The sequence below is a fragment of the Vombatus ursinus genome, unplaced genomic scaffold (assembly GCF_900497805.2).
Source record: "Vombatus ursinus unplaced genomic scaffold, bare-nosed wombat genome assembly UNPS02011369.1, whole genome shotgun sequence".
Classification (NCBI taxonomy): domain Eukaryota; kingdom Metazoa; phylum Chordata; class Mammalia; order Diprotodontia; family Vombatidae; genus Vombatus; species Vombatus ursinus.
Genome location: NW_020951147.1, coordinates 5078986 through 5098728, shown reverse-complemented (window position 1 = coordinate 5098728; position 19743 = coordinate 5078986). Strand labels below are relative to the sequence as shown.

Sequence of the window (19743 nt, the reverse complement as noted above, 5' to 3'; positions counted from 1 at the left end):
CGCACAGCTGCCTGCATCCCCTTCCTCCCAGGAAGCTCCCCGGCCTCAGTTGTTTCCCCATCTGCGCACAGCTGCCTGCATCCCCTTCCTCTCCTCTCCTTTCTCCCCACAGGAGTTTTTCTGAGCTCTATGAGATGTCGCTGCAGGAGCCTAGCCGGCGGGGGCTCCCAGGGCCGGGCCCTGAGGGGTCCCCAGGGGCTGGTCTGTGCCCAGCCACAGTTCAGATACTGCATACGCTGAGCCTGCAGGACGGCTCCCCAGTGCCCAGCCCCCCTCCGGGTCTGCCTGAGGAGAGGACCGAGTTTCTGCACAGTCAGAGCGATCCGTCTCCCCAAAGGTCAGAATCGGCTCCTTGCCGAGCCCCCCCACCGGCCTCCCTCATCCTGTCCCCCACCCTTCTCGGTCCTGGGCTCTGGGCTCTGGGCTCTGTCTCTCCTCCTCATCCCCAGTGCAGGGCGGCAGGAAGTGGCGTCTCTCCCCCGCCCTCACCTTTCCCTCACTGCCTCCCCAGCTCCCCGTCTGATGGGGCCCCGGTCTTGCCAGATGCCACCCCAGACCTCCTCTTGGTGGCCACCCCTAAGCCCCCCCAACCTGGCCAGGCTGGGGGTGAGACTTCAGACCAGGTAAGAACCAGCCCAGCAGCCCAGGGCAACCTCCTCAGAGCCACCTAGGAGACGCGGGGGGCGAGCTGGGCATCCGTGCCCTCACCATGCGCCCCAACTCAGGCTGTCCCTGACGCTGCCCTGGGACAAGAGGCCATGGAGAACCCGGCGCCGCTGCCGAGAGAGCTCAGTGACTCCTTCCTGCCCCGGACCCTCTCCCTGAGGAATTCCATAAGCAAGAGTAAGTCATCCTGCTGCGCTGCAGGCGGGGTGGAGGCATTGCCCTGGGCTGGGTGGCCGGCGGGGGAGCCAGGCCCGTCACCTGCCTCCTCTCCCCCTCAGTACTGTCTGAGGCTGGAAACGAGCCCCTCGAAGAGGAGTGGAAATCCATCTCAGAGATCGCCTCTACCTGTAACATCATCCTGGAGGCACTGTCCCGGGAGGGTGAGCCCTGCGGGCCTGGCTTCCAGGGCGGTGAGCGGTGGGGAGTCCGGCCTGCAGCGCATACTGGGGGGCCCTGCCCAGTCCTCTCCTTTCTGCTTCCTTAACCTTTCCTAGCTCATCTGTACAATGGGGCTGTATGGAGTGGGTGGGTGTGGAAGGGAAGGAGCCTTGACATGGTGGCATCATTACAGGCCAGCAGCTGCCAGAAGGTGGAGACCCCAGGGAAGTCACCAAAGCTGAGCCCGAGTAAGGATCCTCTCCTAGCCCAGGACTGAGGCTCCCTGAATGGAACCATGGCAGGGGAGGGGGGAGCCCCGCTCTCTCCAGGTGGTCTTGCCCAGTGCCACCCCCTAGGAGGGGATTCGGCCCCTGACGCCCGGGTTTGGGGGCTCGTTCGCTGCTGGGGCAGCCCAGGAGGGCTGGGAGGGGGAGGGAGAAGGGATGCCCCGAGGCGGGTGAGCTCTCTGTGGGGGACTCCTCAGGTGCCCTCCTTGCCCACAGCTCATCCTCTGGAAGCTTGTCTGAGAAGGTGTCCCACCTGGAGGCTATGCTGAAGAAGCTTCAGGACGACCTGCAGAAGGTGAGGAGGGAGGGAGGCAGGCCCCAGCGGGGGGTGGGGGGGTGTTCGGCAGCTCCCTCCATGCTGCTCCTCGCTCCAGGAGAAGGCCGACAAGGCCGCCCTGCAGGAAGAGGTTCGCAATCTTCGACATAATAACCGGCGCCTCCAGGCTGAGTCCCAGAGTGCTGCTGCCCGCCTGCTTAGGGCCTCCCAGCAGCTGGGAACCCCGGGCCCCTGAGCCCCACTCCCCCAACGGGCAGAAGTCACAGCACACCGAAGAATCAGAGCTGCCCCGGGTCCTCTCCTGCCTCCACCTGCCTCCCCACCGCCGTGGAGGGCCGCTCCAGCCGGACAGTCCGTCCCCACCCCACGGAGGGCCGCTGCAGCCATCCCCACTGCCAAGGAGGGCCGCCAGTCCTTCCCCACCACCATGGAGGGGTGCTCCAGCTGGACAGTCCTTCCCCACCACCATGGAGGGCCGCTCCAGCCATCCCCACCGCCAAGGAGGGCCGCCAGTCCTTCCCCGCCCCACGGAGGGCCGCTCCAGCCAGACAGTCCTTCCCCGCCCCACGGAGGGCCGCTCCAGCCAGACAGTCCTTCCCCGCCCCACGGAGGGCCGCTCCAGCCAGACAGTCCGTCTGCACCCCATGGAGGGCCGCTTCAGCCATCCCCACCGCCAAGGAGGGCCGCCAGTCCTTCCCCACCCAACGGAGGGCCGCTCCAGCCGGACAGTTCGTCTCCATCTGGCATGAGAGGGGAGAGGATGTACCCTCATTTTTTGGAATGGCGCAATCCCTTGTGTACTTTGGGATAAAAGGACCCCCCCCAAATCTCCTGGCCCTTCTCAAGAACCTCCTAGGCCTGGCTTCTTCAACCCCTCTGTAAATATTTGGCAGAGGCGTCCTTGGCATGAAAAAGTAAAGAACATACATGAGACAAGTAGCAGTGGATGAGTGATGAGTGAGAGGGAGAGGAGGGGGACGGTGGACAGGGAGGAGGGTCTGCTCTGGGATTCTTTCTTCTTCTTTCCACACAGGACGGGATGGGGTGGGATGAAAGGGCAGGCAGCTTTGTCTGCTCCATGCAGACCCCCGTCTGCTGGTCACCGGCTGGTCACCCACCTCCATCCTAGAGGCCTGGGCCCTCCACATCAGAACAGGACCGAGGTCTCTGCCTCTGAGGGGTCTGCCCGAGCCAGGGCAGGATGGAGACAAGTCCAGGGCACGGAGGAGAGGGCTCTGGAGAAGGCCACGGGTTGGGAAGGATTATGGGAATGTCCGCCTGGAGCCAGAAGGGTCTTCAGGCCCAGTCCCTGCTTTTCTAGAGGGAGAGGCAGGTCCAGAGAGGACGAGAGACTTGCACAGCGTCGAGGTTATGTGAGCTAAGTGTCAGAGCCAAGATCTGAACCCATGTCTTCTGACTCCAAGGCCAGCTTTCTCCCCGTGGCTGGCCCAGGCCCTGAGGACACGTGGGTGGGGAGCACAGAGAGGGCGAGGCTGCCTGTGGAGAAGAATCCCAGGCTCTGCCCAGCCCTGTGAGGGAGAGATTGGGCAGAACATCTCCCTACGCTCGTCACACAGAAGGTTCTGGCTCCCTGCCCTCCCCAGGACCTCTGTAGCTTCCTCATCCATGACAGCTCTCACTGTTCTGTTCTAGTCTGGGCCCCATTCCCTGCAGGTGCCCTAGAAACCACACTGCTCCCTGCCCCCCCAGCATCATCCTTAGTCTCCTTCTAGTTCAGTGGTCTGGCTCTGCTGCAGAATACCTCCCATGGCATCACCTTGAAAGGAGCTCTCACCATTGACAGCATTTGTGTAAATATTTCTGGGCCAGGGTTATAGTCTCAGCCTGGCCTGCCTCTGGGGGCAGCTTGGCTCCCACTGCACTGCCCGCTCCCACTACACAAGGGACGCTGGCCTCAGACCAGTCCAGAAAGCATCTCTGTCCAGCTTTAAGGGGGCGCCCCGCTGTACTGGTCCAGAATTAGAAATGCAATTAGTGGCACATTCAGTCAACACACTCGGGAGGGTTCTGTGGATTTCAGTTCCCCTCCCCTCCTTCCCTCCCCCCTCCCCCCTTTCCAGGGCTTGGACTGAGAGGCCTTTTGTCAGTTCATGGGCAGCCTCAGTGTGAAGCCCCCAAGGGAAAGGGGGAGGCCTATTTCTTGGCTCTTTTGTCTCACCCACATCAGGGCTGTCCCACCCAAACACCACAGGGCACCCAGGGAACAAACAGCTGTATTTACTGGCCTTCTAGTCACATCGACATGTGTTGGGAAGGAAATGGGTCCTGAGGGGGAGAGGAGGAAGACGGACAGAATGGCTTATCTTGCCTGGAAACCTGGGTTCTTTGTCACCCCAGAAGGGGACAGGAGGAGGCAGCCGGGACGTGAGAGCCCTCCTCCACCCTGTCTCACGGGCGGAGGGCCAGAACGGTTCTGGAGGGGCGGGCAGGACTTCCCCTACTCACCAGAGGCTGCATAGCCTGGCTTCACCAGAGTGTGGAGGGGGAGGTGTGCCCCCAGGTTCCCACTTCCCTGATCAATTGGGGGGCCCCCCCACTGATTGGGGCCTCCCGAGCCCCCCTTTGTCCCGAGCGAGCGGGGGGGGGGGGCCGAGGCCCCCCCCCCCCCCCCCATTCTCCACTCCCTGGAAGAGCTTCCAGGCCTTGAAGAAACTGTGGAGATAGCAAAGCTGACCCCCGGCAAAGTTCGAGACAGACCATGGCAAAGGCAGAGACCTGGGAGACCTGGGGAGAGGGGAGCCCACCCCCTCCCCGGGCAGTCATTCTTACAAGCCTCAGTTTCCCTCTTTGCCCACCCTCCATGATTCCCAGTTCTGCTTTCCTGCTCAGACGACTAATCCCTTTTCCACAAGACACTCCAAATACCCAGGTATTTATTTCCCTCCCATCTAAGTTCTCTCTTCTCCAAAGGAAACATTCTCCATTCATCCAACTTTTCAACACGCGTAAGCCCTTCCCCGTCCTGGACTCTCGTCTGGACGCTGTTTCGTCGAGCCCCAGAGAACATATGGTCCTAACTCTTGACAAATGAGGAAACCGAGGTCCTCAGCAGCTCTCCATGGAGAGCTGGGCTTGGCCTCCACGTCCTTCCGTGCCAAGTCGCTACTTCTGAGGCGGCCCTGCCTTGACCCGGGACCCAGGCTCAGAACTGAGTCACCTTCTCTTCCTTGCTGTGGTCCTTTCCTGCTGGCTGACTCATCTCCTCTCCTGCATCTCCAAAGGCCAGCCCCGTGGTTTGAGCTTTGGAGAGGCCTTCCAAGGCCTAGCCCGTGGCCGGCTTTGATGGGAGGAACAGGTGACTAGAGAGGGACCCCATCCCCCCAGAACAAGGCCAGGAGTGAGTTAGGGGACATAGGCAGAATCACCCCATCCTACCGCCCAGAATCCTCTCCTTGACTTCCCAAGTAGCCTCCCACCGCCTCTGGGAACACCTCTAGTTGTTCACTCATTGGCCATGTGACCTGGGGCAGTCCACCCTGGCTGCACCTCATTTTTCTCTTCCAGCTCTGCCGTCCTACGAATTTCCTGTGGGAAAGACCATGGTCCAGGGTCAGTGAGAACATTGGAATCCCTGCTCCGATGCCAGCTATGCAACCCACTCAGCGTCTGGAAGCCTCAGTTTGTTCATGTGTAAATTGAGGCCAGTATCACTGGCAGCCTCCCAACTTTAAAGCAAGAAAAATGGATGCGTTTAATGTCATTCTGTTATGTCTCTTCTCCCAGAGGGGAGTGACCTTGGACAAGTCACTTTCCCATCTCAACAGTTTCTGCACTGGGGGCCCAAGGGTGGGACTGAGACACCAGGCAGATACAACAGCAATAGTGACGGTGGTAGTCACAAAAATAACTGCATTTCCACGTCCGTGGAGTCTTCAGGTTTGCTAAAGTACATCGTCAGTATTCCTCTGGCCTGACACTCTGGGTTCGAATTCTGCCCCGGACCCAGTGCCCCAGACTGAGCTGCAGACTCAAGTCCAGGCCCTGCCCCTATTCCACATAAGAGGATCCCGAGGGGACCTGTCCAAGGTCACACAGCCTCCAATCGCCTTGGGGGACGTCCTCATCCGGCCACCTTGGGGGCCCCTTGCAATTCATTCTCCAGCCCTTGCTTGGCTGCTGTTTATGGAGGAGGAAGAAGCAAGGAGGGAAACTGAGGCACAGGGGTGGGGTTGGGCTCCTGAGCCTGGCCCCTGGAGCCATAGGCAGGGCGCGAGGTGGAAGCAGGCGAGCCAGGAGTCAGAGGGTTCTGGGGCTGAAGGCGACTCTCCCCCCTCCCGAGAGGGCGCGCGCTGCCGGGGGCGGGGTCGCGCTAGGTCACGCCTCCAATACAGGAGGCCCGCCCACCTCCGGGAGCCTGAGCCTGACTGAACGTCCTTTTCCTTGCATCGCGCATGTCCAACTTGGCAGAGAAGGGAGAGGAAGTTGAGCGTAGCCCCGCCCCCCGGGTGTGAGCGCGCATGCTCAGCTGCTTGGCCGGCCATAGTGTCCCTTCCGTAACATCCATCCTCGGTGTCCTGTGGCAGGCACTTCCTGGTGAAGGGCGTCAGCGAGGGGACGGCCTCCGCCCCACTCAGGGAGCCCCGGGCCGGTAGAAGCCGCTGCAAACTGGCGACTCATCACGTTTCCTGGCAGACTTTCCCCTCCCCCTTTCCTCGTGGGAGCTCGCAGTATCAAAATAGCACGCATGCGCCAGCCCGGGAGCCTGTAATTCTCGTACGCATGCGCCTCCTAGGGCGTGGCTGATTTTTTAAGGAAACTTGCGCTCCCGAGGAAGGTGGGTAGGTACGCAGTCGTACCGCTGCGTATGCGCAGAGAACTCACCCGTTAACAGTTAGCGGTCAGTCCCGCCTCTTTTCTGGCCTCGGCCCTTGTGCTTGGGCCGCAAGGCATCTGGGGGTACGGCTCATCCCATTCCCCAGCCCCAGTTTGGCGTAACCCCCATCTACTTTGTGCCAGGGGTGCCTGCCTTCAGGGAGCTTCCACTCTCCTGGGGGAGAGAACCAAGCAGGGCGGTGGGGGCACGGGGCAGCCCCAGAGCCAGGGAGGGGATGCCCTTGGCCCAGGGACTGGCCTGTGAACTCTCGGGGTTTCAATTCAATGGAGCCAGCACACCGAAGAGCTTGGAGAGGGGTTTATTAGTTAAGAGTAGAAAGAACACGGCATCAGCAGCCCCATGGGCTCCCAGCCCACCCCTCACGGTCCCCCGACCACTGGGGAACCCGCCCGTCTTAAGGCACTTGAGCAAAGAGGCACATGGCACACGCAGGGGCCTGCCCCCTCCAAAAGCCTGGCAAGGGTGACGCGCCCGGCCACACGCACCCGCAGAGCCGCAGGGACCTTCGCAGAGCTGTCTGAATGCTGTTGAGGATGCTGGTGTCAGGTGCAGAGAAAGGAAGGGGATCTAATTTGGCCCACAGTTTGTCTAAGGCGCTCAGGGATGGCAGGGTCACTTCAGACCCTGCTCCACGACTGGAGGGGAGGAGAGGACCAGGTGGGGGCCCCCCTCCTCCTCCAGCTCGCCATTCCCAGGTCCAAGGAGCCACCAGTCGGGGGAAGGTTCATTCCCTGACTGGGAGCTGCAGTCCTCCCTAGCGCTCCACTCACCCCCTTCTTCAGAGTTTTCAGAGGAGTTAATGCTTTCACTTAAGACCTCCAAAACAGAGAGAGATACTGCAGATAAAATATTAAGACAGGGTTCACTCCTCCCATCTCCAGGGAGACAGCTCCCCCAGAGAAATTCAAGGGGGTAGGAGCAGCATCAAGAGGTGTATCCAGAGTAGACCACATGTCCCCTGCTGGCCCAGGGGCCCCAGGACAAGTATCAGCCCCTCTTAAGAGCTGCTGATCTGACTCAGGAAGGCTGATAGGTCCATATCCCCCATGGAGGGGAAGACTTCATCTGCCCCCACGAGACCGTTGGAGAGCGCCGAGGCTCCTGGAGGGGCAGGGTTGGGCTCGGGGGGTCGCTGAGGCCCTGTCATAAGGCGGGTGATTGACTCAGGGTACTCCATCAGCATGGGTTCCCCAGAGGGCCCGGGACCTTCCAGGGGCCCTGCCATTCCCTGGTTCAGCAGCTGTTGGAACTCAGAGTTGTCGATGGCTGCAAGGTTGGTGTATGTACTGTCAGGGTCACCCAGGAGCTCGGCCAGATCTCCATCTGTATCAAACTGAAGGCCCAGGAGGGCCTCAGACAGCGTTCCCTCCCCAGACTGGGAGAGCTGGGGCGGGACAGGGGCAGGGGCTGTTGTGGGTGGGGCAGGAACCAGGGAAGGAGCAGGCGTGGGAGCAGGGGCCAGGGATGGGGCCGGGACCTGGCCAGATGAAAAGACCATGGGAGAAAACTCCTCCAAGTTGATGGTACTGAGGGATGGGGGGAAGGTGTAGGGCTGGGATACGGAGGATGGCAGGCCAGGAAGGACACCTGAGTGGATTGAGGGAAAAGAGAAACGATCAACAAGCTGGCCCAGTGACAAGAGCTTTGTCCTCCCTCCCTCCCCCCCAATAACTATGGCTCTTCTCTTCTTTCCAGCCTGGATGAAGTCACACCCTTTTAGGAAGCCCTGCCCAAGTGAACTGTGGTCCTTGGAGTCTCTTGGAAGGGACCTCCGACACCACGCTGTCCATTTAACTGATGGCCTTTTCCCACAGTCCCAGGACAGGTTACTGAGATGACAAACCTCTAACCCAGGTCGTCCAAGTTCCAGAGCCAACTTCAGCTGAATCCTAGGCCCCAACAAGAGACCTCTGACCCCTCCTGCCTGGTCTGAGTGGCTCCGGGGCAACACAGGCCTTACCTGGGGGCTTGGCGCTGCGGGAGGGCACCGCGATGCGTCTGGGGGGCGTCCAGGCATCGGAATTGCCTGCTGGGTGGAGAGCGGAAGTTAGCCCTGGGAGACCTCCCCAGCCTCTCCCCTAAGCCCGACCCCCCTGCTGTCAGGGCTCACCAGTGAAAGGACTCGTTTTCATGATGTTCTTAAAGGTGCCCAGGGTCCTCTTGCGCTTCTCTTCGATTCGGTGCCGATCATCTGGGTGGAGAGGAAAGGCCAAGTGGATCTCATGTACCCCCTCCTCCCATCTCCAGGGAGCCTCTTCCTCCCCAGACCCCCCAGAAGGGAGCTGTCCAGCCCACCATGGCCTTGGGCTTCACTCCCACCTCTCCTAGAAGAGGCCTTTATCCACCGAAGCCCAGAAACACTGAATAGGCAAGACAAGAAATGGTCAGTCTATCTTCTGGGAATCCATCAATCCCTACACAAGCATTCTCCAAGTGCTTGCTGGGGGCTGAGCCCTGGGCCTGAGGAGTAGCAAGCCATACTAGGGACACCCCTAAAATCTTCCACCTCGACTCTGTCCAAGATTGCTAGAACTGACCCTCCCAGATCACATGAGGAGACTTCCCCTCACCTGCTACTCTCCAACAAGCTACAAGAGTTTAAGCACCTGCAATGTGCCAGGCCCTGGGTACGGGAAGGCCAGATCATGAGGGGCCTGAAATGCCAAACAGGAGTTCACTCCTGCTTCTACAGACAAGGGGAAGCTTAGGCAGCAAGGGGAGGAGAGAGGCTTGTGGCAGAAGGACCAATGAGGAAGAACCAGGGAGAAGCCCTGCCCCAGAGGAATGGACTGCCCCTCCTTGGGGTCTGCCAGATAGTGCTGGTGGGGTGTGTTGGGTGGGGACGCCTCCTGTCTGAGGCGGCCTCAAGGCTTCGGAGGTCCCTGGTGCCCACCAGTCAGGGGATGCAGCCGTATGAGCAGAGAGAGGGAGCCCAGATACTTAGGGGGAGGGGCAGTGAGAAGAAGAGAATGACCGCGATTTTATGAATCTGGGTTCACAAAGGGAGGATGGGGCTGTACTGGCCAAATAGGAAGTTTGGGGGGAAAGCCAATGATTGTGTCTTGGCCGTGCAGAGCTTAAGATGCCCATAGGACATCCTGTTGCAAAAGCCCAACAGGCAGATGGGGATGGAGATTAGGGCTAGTGAAGCAGCCCTGGGAGCCAGATTTACACACTGAAGCGATAACCAAACCATCCAGTGGCGCTGAGTAGTAAGCCAAGACAGTGACTGTGGGGGGAGAAGCGAGCCCCAGACAGAGCATTAGGGAACCCCCAGTTAAGGGGATGGGGATAATGGGCCAAAGGAACATCATCCAGAGAGAAGGCCGAGGACCAGGAGAGCTGCTCTCCTCTTGGACCCTGTTGACTGGTCTGGCCTGCCCCTGATATTCTCCCCCTTCCAGTCTACCTAATGCATGGCTGCCAAAGTCATCTTCCTACTGCAAAGGTCTGGTCACATCACTTTCCTGTTAACAAACCTTCAGCGTGTCCTATATCCAGCCAAACAAAGTCCAACCTTTGGCTCCAACTGACATTCAACTGAATTCAACAAACACTGATTAAGTATCTGTGTGCAAGACACTGTTTTAGGCACCGGAGAGACAGATAATAAAGAGTCCCTAACGCAAGCAGCGTTCTGCCGGGGAGGATGGAAAGCACACGCAAACAAGGCATAATAAAAGGTGGTGTTGGGGAATCAGAAGATGCAGAGAAAGGAGACACACAGCCTTCATTCTGCGTCTACTTCCTCCACCAAGAAGAAAAATCTTTACAAGATGGGACTGAACGAAAATGGGGAACTTCTAAGATCCAAAATGAGGAGGAAAGCACGCCCCCGACTGCTATTAGAACTCTATGCTCAGGTACTGAAGGAGCCGGCGGATGCCCCTTCTGGGCATGGAGAGGCGCTGCAGGACTAGAGAAGGCCAAATGTCCAGTGTGCAGAAGAGGGAAGAGCCTGGAGTCTCGAAACGATGGGTCACTGAGCTCAACTGCAGTTTCTGGCATGGCAGGGACCGCCACATTCCTCAAGGAGACTCTTCCCATTCTAAGGTAAAGGAAGCCTTGTACTCGGTCAGAATGCTGACTGTCGGCATTCCTTCCGCTGCTTCTCAGCAGAGAGCTGAGAGACTCCAGGTATAGAATGGGGCATATATCCTCAGGCATGGCCAAGTTGTTGGTTGGTTTAGGGGAGTTTTATGTGCACGATTGTGGGAGAGATCACGGGGGAATTAGAGCAATGTAAAAGATAGAAGACAGAGATAAAATTTCTAAAACTAGGTCATGCTCGACTAAAATAATTTCCTTTTCTGGTAGAGCCCTAGAAAGGTCCATCAGGGGAAGGCCAAAGACATACAACGATGATTTCCTTGGTGAGGAAACTCCCTCTACTGATGCAGGCCAGTGCTTTCTCTGCAGTTTGTTGTCTGAGAAAATTGCCTAGGGCACCAAGAGGGGAAGTGACTGGGCCAGGGTCACACAGCCAGGAGGGTCAGAGCAGGCCTCAAAGTACCTGCTCCACACCGGCTGCCTCTCCGCAGATGTGGAGATGACCTAGGTGACCAGCCAGAGCTGGGAGGGACAGCTGACATGATGGATAGTGGGACTGGGAAAGGTCTCGACCAACTAGAATTTTAGAAGATGAAAGTTGAGAGAACAGGAACTGATATCCACATAATACCCTGGAATCAGTCAGTCCACTTGCATCTACTACATGCCTACCAAAGTGTGTCATGGCGATGACTGCCCTGGGAACTTGAAGTCCTATGTTTCAGCAGCCTGGCAGAACCTCCAGGAGGCTCAGTGGACCCTATCCCTCCACGCCAGGGCTCACACATGACTCTTCAAAGCCCCTAGGAATGTGCCCCCTCCTCGTTTCCCTTACCTCCCCCACAAAGCCCTCCCTGACCCAGCCGCTGGGCTGTGAGGTACTCTCTACTCCCTAAAACAGCCCATCTCTATTCTGTAAATAGTTACAAAAGTGGCTTCTCCTGGGTAGATGGTCAGGCTCCCTGAGAGCAGGGGCGGCTTCACTGTGTCTTTGTATGCCCCACACAGTGCCTGGCACATAGGAGGCATGTAACAAATTGTTTGTTGATTGGTTCAGAACCCTGAATGCCAGAGGGGCCTATGCTTTAGCAGGAAGCAACTGGAAGCAGGGACTTTTGGGCAGAGATGAGAGATCAGTCTGACAGTGGGCTGAAGGAAGGCACTTGGAGGCAGCAAGGCAGATGGGTGTAGGGAGTAGGGACAAATGCCACTGTGGGAATCACTAGGCTGTCCTGGCATTGCTCAGCTCTGATAAGACAGAGTGCCAAGGTTTTGAACCTGAAAGGCAGGGTGATGGTGATGCCCCTGAATGAAAGAAAAGGTAAAGGGGGTAGGGAGGAAGAAGAGGAGGAGGAGAAGGAAGAGGAGGCCAGAGGGTATGGATTCCTTCCCTGTGCACTCTTGCAGCACTCGCTCTGGGAAGCTTCCCCAGGCACGAGGAGGCTCCAAAGACTCCGTCAGGCCACACTGTGAAAAGTGCACCGAGGACTGGCAAGAATCACCCTTCAGCCCCTAGCCAGGCAGGGCCCTGCCAGCTCACAGAGCACAGCCCCCATACCTGTGTCCGGCAGATACTGGAACTCCATGGGCTCGCTGAGCTCCCGGTCGGACGGCCGCCGCAGCTGCATGTGCACCCGTACTGGGGCCTGTAAGGCGGGCTCTGCGTACGGCGGTGTGCGGAACACGATGGCCACCTGCCTGTGCACGTCGGCCTGCGAGAAGGATCCACGCGCCTCCCAACCTGGCCCCCTGAAGCACACCTCGATGTCCTCTGTTGGGGACAGGGCAGGCCGAGGTGTGGCAGCCCCTCCCGTGGCCTCCACCTCCCTCTCCCCAGCTCCGGACCCAGCTGGCACTGACCTTTCTGCACCTTGTCGCAGAGAAGGAAGATCTCATCCCCGCCCAGGCAGCTGCCTGAGTTGCGGTTCACACGGCAGATCTTCAGCTCCGCAGTGTTGGGGGCCCCTGAGGGTGCAGGGAGAGCAAGAGGAGCTCGACCGGGCTGGGCCTTCTGCGGGGCCATGTCCCCTGCAAGCCTCCCGTGCTCCCCCCGATAAGCACCAACATCACCCTGGTCACACGCATCCCCGGAAGGAGGCCACGAGCCCAGAGCTCCCTCTTCTCCCCGTCCCAGAACCCAAGGATGGCACACCTTTGGTCCACCTCCTCTAGCCGCCTGCCCCCTCAGCTATCCCACCCTCCCTCTAATCTTCCATCTCTCCCTACTGACTATCCAGTCCTACCAGCTCGGACACTTATTAGCTCTGAGACCCTGAGCAAGTCACTTGGCCTCTCTCTGCCACATGGTGGAGAAAATAAAGCACCTGCTTCCCAGGGTCTTTGTGGGGATCAAATAAGATATTTGTAAAGCTCTTTGGAAACATTAAAGTGCTATGCAGACGCCAGCTATTATGACTTCCGTAAGCTGTCTTGTATTAGAAGACTATGTAAGCATTATCGATCATCTATTTATGCTGCACATTTCTTTGCATGCATTTGTTGGCTCTTCCCATAGACCGAGTGGGGACGTTTCATTCTCTGTACCTGTGTCCCTGGGTTTGGCAAGGTGCTTAATACTTTCTGAGCACTGGGCTTCAAGTACAGAGAATGAAACGTCCCTGTTCTGCAGCCTCCGACACTGTTGACCACCCTGTCCCCATCCTCTCAGGTCTCCTACCTCTGACTGTTCTTTCTCAGTGTCTTTTGCTGATTCATCATTTGTGTCCCACTTCCCCTACACAGGTGGGCCCCCAAGAGTCTCTCCTGCACTGCTCGGGATCTCGTGAGCTCTGATGGGGTAAGGTATCTCTATCCAGTAACTCCTCAGTCAGTGTGTCCAGCTCTAAACTCTTCCCACTGAATTTGTCAGTCCTGAATCCTGAACTGTCTACTAGACATTTCCAACTCAGACACCTCAAACAGAACAGGTCCAAAACAAAACTCATTATCATTATGGGCAAACCAGTCCTTTCTCCCTAGCATGACTACTGCTGTGGTGGGCACCTTCATTTTCCAGTCACTCAGGTTCTCAATCCTGGAGTCACTTTCCATGCTCCCCTCTCCATCACCCAAGAGTTGATCAGTTGCCAAGTCCTGTTGAGTCTCATCCCACAATGATTCTCATAGCTATTCCCTTCTCCTTATTCCCACAACCAATCAGCCTCTGAACCACCACAGCAGCAATCTCCTTATTGGTCCTCTCTCACTATCTTCCTCACAGTTGCCAAGGTGACCTTCCCAAAGCACATACCCATCTGCCCATGTCACTGTCCTACTCTACAAGCTCTGCTCCTTTCTTTCTGCCTCTTGGACCAAGTACAAACTCCTCTGTTGGCATGAAAGGCCCTTCACAACCTGGCTCCAGCCTGCCTACAATCCCTGTTTCCTGAAAGCTTCTCCCTAAACACTGGCTCCCCTCTCCCTCACAATAACCCTGTGTGTACTCTGCATAGATGTTCTATCGATTTATCTGTGGACATGCTGCCTCCTCCCCAGTAGAATGTAAGTTTTCAGAGGACAGAGATGGTCTGGGTTTTGTCTTTGCATCCCCAGTGCCCAGCACAATGCCTGACACAAAGTATTGAACAAGCTCATAGATCTGGGGCTGTAAAGGACCATGGAAGAACATCCCATCAAATACAATCTTATTTTACAGAAAAGAAAGCTGAGACACAGAGAGGTGAAGAATTTGCCAAAGACCACACACCTGGTAAGTCTTTGAGGCTGGATTTGAACCTGGTCTTCCTGACTCCAAGTTCAATTTCTCATGACACACCTGTTTCCCAATAATGCGATGAAGGGAATGAAACCTTCAGCATCCTGCAATGGCCTAGTTCAGGCCCTCGATCGTCCCAACCCTCCTTCATCTCCTCCGATGCTCCAGAGCCAGTACCAGACATTGAGTACATCCTCAAGCTCAGCCCTGTACTAGCCGGTGATTTCATGGCCACAGGGCCGGCTTCCCAAGAATCACACTGAATATTCCTGTGACTGGCCTGGATGGGGCCTACACTCCCAGCCAGTCTGTAAGCTCCTGAAGGGCAAGGATCGGGTCTTCTCCCTTGGGCTCTGTACATTCTCAAGCTGTGGCATGTGCTCTGTGTGCTGTGGAGCTGTGGGTGGTAGCCCAGAAATGCCCCAAACCGGCCCACTGGCAGCAGAGCCAGCGATGGAAAAACGGACGCACCTTGACATCATGCTCCTGAGGAGCCCGACGCCACCTGACCTGCCCTGAGCTGCCTCATCGTTCCTGCTCTCACCTCCTGGGCTCCTCCTCTCTCACCCTCTAGCTTAGACCCCTGCATCCGGACACCATCATCACTGAGTATCTCTCACTGTTCTCACTGCTCAGCTCCCAGGAGAGGTCTACGCCTGCTGTCTCCACCTCCTTCCCATCGAGTGACTCCTCCAACCTTGTAATCTGCCTCTCGGGCCCCCTAGGCCAAGGAAATCCACCTCTCAGAGCTCACTGGCTTCCTGATTCCTAGATCTGGTCACCGGTCTGCAGTCCTAGGCCTCCCTGACCCTCGTGCAGCACCCAGTGCTGCTGATCACTGCCCGCTTCTGGTCCTCCTTGGGTCCCTCTGAGCACGAGTGTCCCTCCACTCCCAAGGCCTTGTCCTGGGCCATCTTTTCTCCTTATCTCTTGTGGAGACATCACTGCTCCCAGGACTTCAAAGACCGTCCTAATCCAGATGACGCAGGGATCTCTGAATCACCCTGGCCCTCAGTTCCATACCTCACCTTGACGTACCTGAAGCTCAGCATGTCCACTGTTTTCCTCACCATACGCTAAGCGGCCATCCCCCTGACCACCCGGGCTGCAGGCCCTCGGATCCGACCACACCTCCCCTGTCAGTACCCCTGTCTCTGCGCGCAGTCAGTCTCACAAAATCTCTTCATGGATTTGACCACTCAGAGGTCACTTAGTCCAACTCATACGCAAACCAGAATGGCCAGGGGGTGCTCCTGTGACCTCTGCCTGCCCAGACAGCCCAGGAGGGGCTACTTTGGCATGATCCTGATTCCTATAAGGTACCTGTTCACTGCATCAGGCCTCAATGTGCTTCCTGCAGAGCCAGAGAGAAAGCTTAGTCCCTTTCCATATGGTACGGTGCAAAGAATGCTAGCTCTAGGGTCCCAGGACCTGGGTTTCAATCTTACCCCTGAACCTCCCCCGCCCCCATGTTTGCTCAATTTAGAGCCTCGTATGCACGATGGCCCTGGCACCAGCCATGTTCAGGTCTTCTCTCTCCATCTCCCCTGGAAGCCTGATCTCCGGCCTCCAGGCCCTTCCCTTTCCAGTCCAGCCTCCACACATCTCTCAACACAGAAGGCATGATTCAGACCCCCTTGTTCCCCTGTTCTTCCAGAGGATCTGTTTTGCCAAGGGGAGAAAACCCAACCTCCCTAACCAGGCCCAGTCTGGCCCCCATTATTTACCTTCAAACAACCTAGCTTCTGGCCAGACTGGGCTCTCAGCTCCTCTCCCAGCCAGCCATGCTGTTGCCGGGCTCCCTGCACCCACGCAGACAGGCCACACACCACTTCCTTTAAGGCTCTGCTAATGTCCCCCTCCACAACCCCTGACCCTGCCAAGTTTTCCCTGAGAACTCTGAGCTGGAAGTGCTTCCTCCTGTATCACGTGGCCACCCTTTGCCCCAGCCTACCCTAGCTTGTATCGGCTCACCCGTGGGCATGCCACGCTCCTCCCCAGTGGCGCCCAGGTCCCAAGAGGGCAGAGACACCATCTCATCATTGACTCTTGGAGTCTCAGCACCAACTACGACATGTTCCTCGCCATCCTCTCTCTTTAGCTCTTCTGGTCCCATTTACCTGCTCTCCTTCCGGGGCCCATTGCCCACCCCTCCCGGCCTTTCACTCACGGTTGTCATAGATGGGATGGGAGAGGACAGGGGGCAGGACGAGGGGCCTGCCTGCAGGGTCCCGGATGGTCACTTGGAAGCAGAGCCGGACGGCATTCAGGTCATAGTCTCCCCTCTGTTCTTCCAGGGGCACTGTGGGAGTAGGGGAGGGTCACAAGTTGACGAGGCTCAAGCCATAAAGCACTGCTGTGGGGCCAAAGGGAACCCAGAACAGAGCCATGGAACAAGGAAGCCCAGAGCTAGACCAAAAGTGGACAAGATAGGTAGCCCATCAAGATAAAGGGAGGGAACCTTTTTAATGACATTTTAAAAACGTGCACATTATAAAAGGTCAGAAAATTACTCTTTAAGAGAACTAATTAATTTGGGGCTGGGGGTGGGCCTGAAGGCTTAGAAGACAAGAGGCAAGGGCTACCCAGCACAGCATAGATGAAAGACAGGCACACTGGTGCATTGTTGGTGGACCTGCGAAGTGATCCAACCATCCTGGGTTTCAATTTGGAAGCAAGAAAAGGGCCTAATGGTCCACAGCTTTGACCCAATGATCTAATTACTGAAACTCCACAAAAAAGTCAGACAGAAACAACAGCTCTCACATAAACCGAAAGATTCAAAGCAGCTCTACAGCTTTAACAAAGTGGAGGCTCATCAATTAGAGATGGGCTGAAAACACTTGGCATATGAATGTAATGGAACACTACTATACAGTAAGAAATAACAAACACAAAGAATCCAGAGAAACACGGGATGATCTGTACAAACAGATGCAGAGCGAAACAAGCAGACCCAAGAATGAGAGGTCACTGAGGAAAGCTACCGGGGGGGGGGGGGGGGGGGGAAACCCCCCCGGGCCCCAAAGGGGGGGGGGCTGGGGGGGGGGGGGGGGGAAATGACAGGGATGCCAGACCAGGAGCAACACAAAACAAAAGGCATTTTAAAAGGATCCCGAGTTGGACGGGGAGAAGAAGCCTGTGAGTGACGGGGGAGGCATGGGGAGGGCAGGCAGGCCTGGGCTGGGGGGCCTGGCCACTCACCATTGAAGGGGTTGTTGTTGGTCTGCACTCGATGGGCGATGGCCTGCTCCAGATCTCGCTTCTTCACACACTGAATCCCCAGGTTCTGGAAGCTAACACCTCACACCTGTCAGCCTGCCTGGCCTTCCAGGCCTTAGACACCCTCTTTGGTACTCCTCTGCCCCACCCCCAGCTTGGATGCCCCATTTCTGCTGCTCTGTCCTGACTACCTTGAGGGGTCCTTCTGGTTCCCCCTCCCCAAAATGAACTGAACACTTAGTAGGACTCCTGCCCTGGTCCTGCCCTGACTCCCCAACACCTCTTGGGTCCATGGTGCACAGATGGGCCTTCTCACCTGTGGATGCAGTGATCAGGGCAGAGTTCAGCCTCATAGAAGCCATCCCTACAGTCCTTCCCCACCAACTCGTGGGGGTGAGGCCGGTGAGGGGGCTCCTTGGTCACCAGAGAGATGCGGACAGTTCCTGGTCCTGTGTAGCCAATTATCTGGGAAAGGATTGGAGGCTGAGTCACCCCTCTCCAAAGAAGGTAAAGGTGGGGGTCCCAGACCCATCAAGGGACCTCTGTCCCCCTTGGAATTTGCCTCCTGGTGGGTGGGGGTGGGGATTGAACAGCGCAGGGGCTGGGGCTGAGTGTATCTCTCTCCAGCCCCAGGGTCCCTCTCAGGTGGGGGGGCAGGGGGGGGAGGGGCTGTGTGCCTCCCAGTCCCTGGGTACACTGGGGCAGGGGTTGAGTGGGGGTCCCCCTCAGGTGGGGGTGGGGGCTGAGTAGGGGTCCCCCTCAGGTGGGGGCAGGGCTGAGCAGGGATCCCTCTTGGGTACGGGTGGGGGCTGAGCGGGGGTCCCCCTCGGGTGGCGGCTGTGTGCCCCCAGGCCCCGGGGTACGTTGGGGCAGGGGCGGGGGCGGGGCTCAGGAGGGGTGTCCCCCGCTGGGCGTCCCCCCAGCCCCGGGGCTCACCTTGATGGTGGGGTGCGTCTTGGTGGTGTCCGTGCTGCGCTCCCCGGGGATGCTGCCCGCGGACCGGCCCTCGCACTTGTAGCGGAAGCGCATCCCCCGCTGCTTGGGCTGCTCGATGATCTCCACGAAGGGACCCCGAGCCGGGGGAGAATCTGGGGGGGCGGAGGGGGGGCGCACACACCGCGGGCTCAGGACCCCCCCCGCCTCCGGACCCCGGTGCCTCCCCCGACCTCCCCAGGCCCCCCGCGCCGCCCCCACTTACCCGAGGCGAAGATCATGGGTAACAGGTCTGAAAAGAGGAGGGGGCACAGAGGAAATTGAGTCAGGCGCCTCCCTCCCTCGCCCACCCCCCCATGCCCCGCCCCGGGAGGGGGGGGGCGGCCAGACCGACCTTAGGGCCCGCCCGCTCTGGCGCCTCCTGGCTCCCTCCCCCTCCCCGGGTCAGAGGTCAGTCTCACCCTCCATGGCCAGGGTCCTGGGGGCGGGGCCGGGGTCTCAGCTGGAGCCCCCGCGGCGCGGCGCGCGCCCTACGCCCGAGCCATTCGCCAGAGGCGGAAATGCGCCGCGCGCGCTCGCGGCGTCACTGCTCGGAATGTTGGGCCGCGCCTGCGCACCAGAGCTTCCCGGGCCGCGCGCGCTCGGCGCGCTCCCGCCTTGGGGGCGGGGAGGACTGAGTGCGCAGGCGCGGGGAGGTCATCGCCGAGCAGGGCAAAGCCTAGGGTCAGGGAGGCTTCAGACCCCGGCCGGCCCCTCTGCACTTTGGAGTAAGTCTTTATTTAGCTCTCCAAGTGGCTTTTCCAAAACGTTCAAGCCAAAGACCGGGCTCCCACCCAAGGCAGGGGGGGCGGGGGGGGGCGGGGGGGGCCCCGAATGGCCGGGGGGGGGGGGGGGGGGCGCCGACGCCGTTGCGTGCTTGCGTCATGGATCTTCGAGAAGCACGTGGCCCCAGGACGCTCAGAGAGGGGAGGGGCGAGAGGAAGACTGGCAGGAGCTGGCGAGTAGGGGAAGCACCTGCTGTGTGTCCAAGTTCGAAGGAGGAAGATGACACCCGGGGAAGGACGCCAGTGATGCTTGGGGCGGGGTGCGAGAGCAGAGCGGAGGGTCAGCCCTCCTCTTTAGGGCTGTCGATACGTGTGGCAGAAACTCCCTCTGCCAGTGTGGACCTGGCACCTGCCTCTCTTAACTTAGAATTGTTTCTTTTACCTTAGTGATAAGGGCTCTCTTTATTCTGTGTTCTGACTGTGTCCTGTTTTTCTTCTGCCCTTTGTGGCTAAACTCCTGGGAGAGGCCGTCTACACCAGGTGCCTCCCCTGTCTCTCCTGGGAGAGGCCGTCTACACCAGGTGCCTCCCCTGTCT

The 19743-nt window shown here is 58.4% G+C and overlaps 2 protein-coding genes across 4 annotated transcripts in view; one reads left to right on the top strand and one right to left on the bottom strand.

Annotated features, from left to right (window-relative positions):
* SIPA1 (signal-induced proliferation-associated 1) overlaps positions 1 to 2541 on the top strand; it is an 11275-nt gene extending 8734 nt beyond the window's left edge. The window contains exons 9-15 of one of the 2 annotated variants that reach the window (XM_027856059.1): positions 113 to 337; positions 512 to 623; positions 726 to 843; positions 945 to 1046; positions 1238 to 1292; positions 1548 to 1626; positions 1706 to 2541. In XM_027856059.1, coding sequence (XP_027711860.1) covers positions 113 to 337; positions 512 to 623; positions 726 to 843; positions 945 to 1046; positions 1238 to 1292; positions 1548 to 1626; positions 1706 to 1843 — 829 coding nt within the window. In that variant the 3' untranslated portion in view covers positions 1844 to 2541. The remainder of the gene's footprint in view (positions 1 to 112; positions 338 to 511; positions 624 to 725; positions 844 to 944; positions 1047 to 1237; positions 1293 to 1547; positions 1627 to 1705) is intronic. The other variant, XM_027856060.1, reaches the window with a different exon arrangement.
* Positions 2542 to 6745: 4204 nt separating this feature from the next.
* Positions 6746 to 18925, bottom strand: RELA (RELA proto-oncogene, NF-kB subunit). 2 transcript variants are annotated; one of them, XM_027856035.1, is made up of 11 exons: positions 18845 to 18925; positions 18649 to 18675; positions 18387 to 18538; positions 17767 to 17915; positions 17433 to 17524; positions 16399 to 16530; positions 12374 to 12478; positions 12072 to 12284; positions 8574 to 8654; positions 8424 to 8492; positions 6746 to 8050 (listed from the first exon to the last, which is right to left on the bottom strand). In XM_027856035.1, the coding sequence occupies exons 1-11, from the start codon at positions 18849 to 18851 to the stop codon at positions 7461 to 7463; spliced, it is 1617 nt and encodes a 538-aa protein (XP_027711836.1). In that variant the 5' UTR covers positions 18852 to 18925; the 3' UTR covers positions 6746 to 7460. The 2 variants fall into 2 exon arrangements, with proteins under 2 accessions (XP_027711836.1, XP_027711838.1); XM_027856037.1 differs by having other exon boundaries at positions 8424 to 8489.
* Between the last annotated feature and the right edge of the window lie 818 nt (positions 18926 to 19743).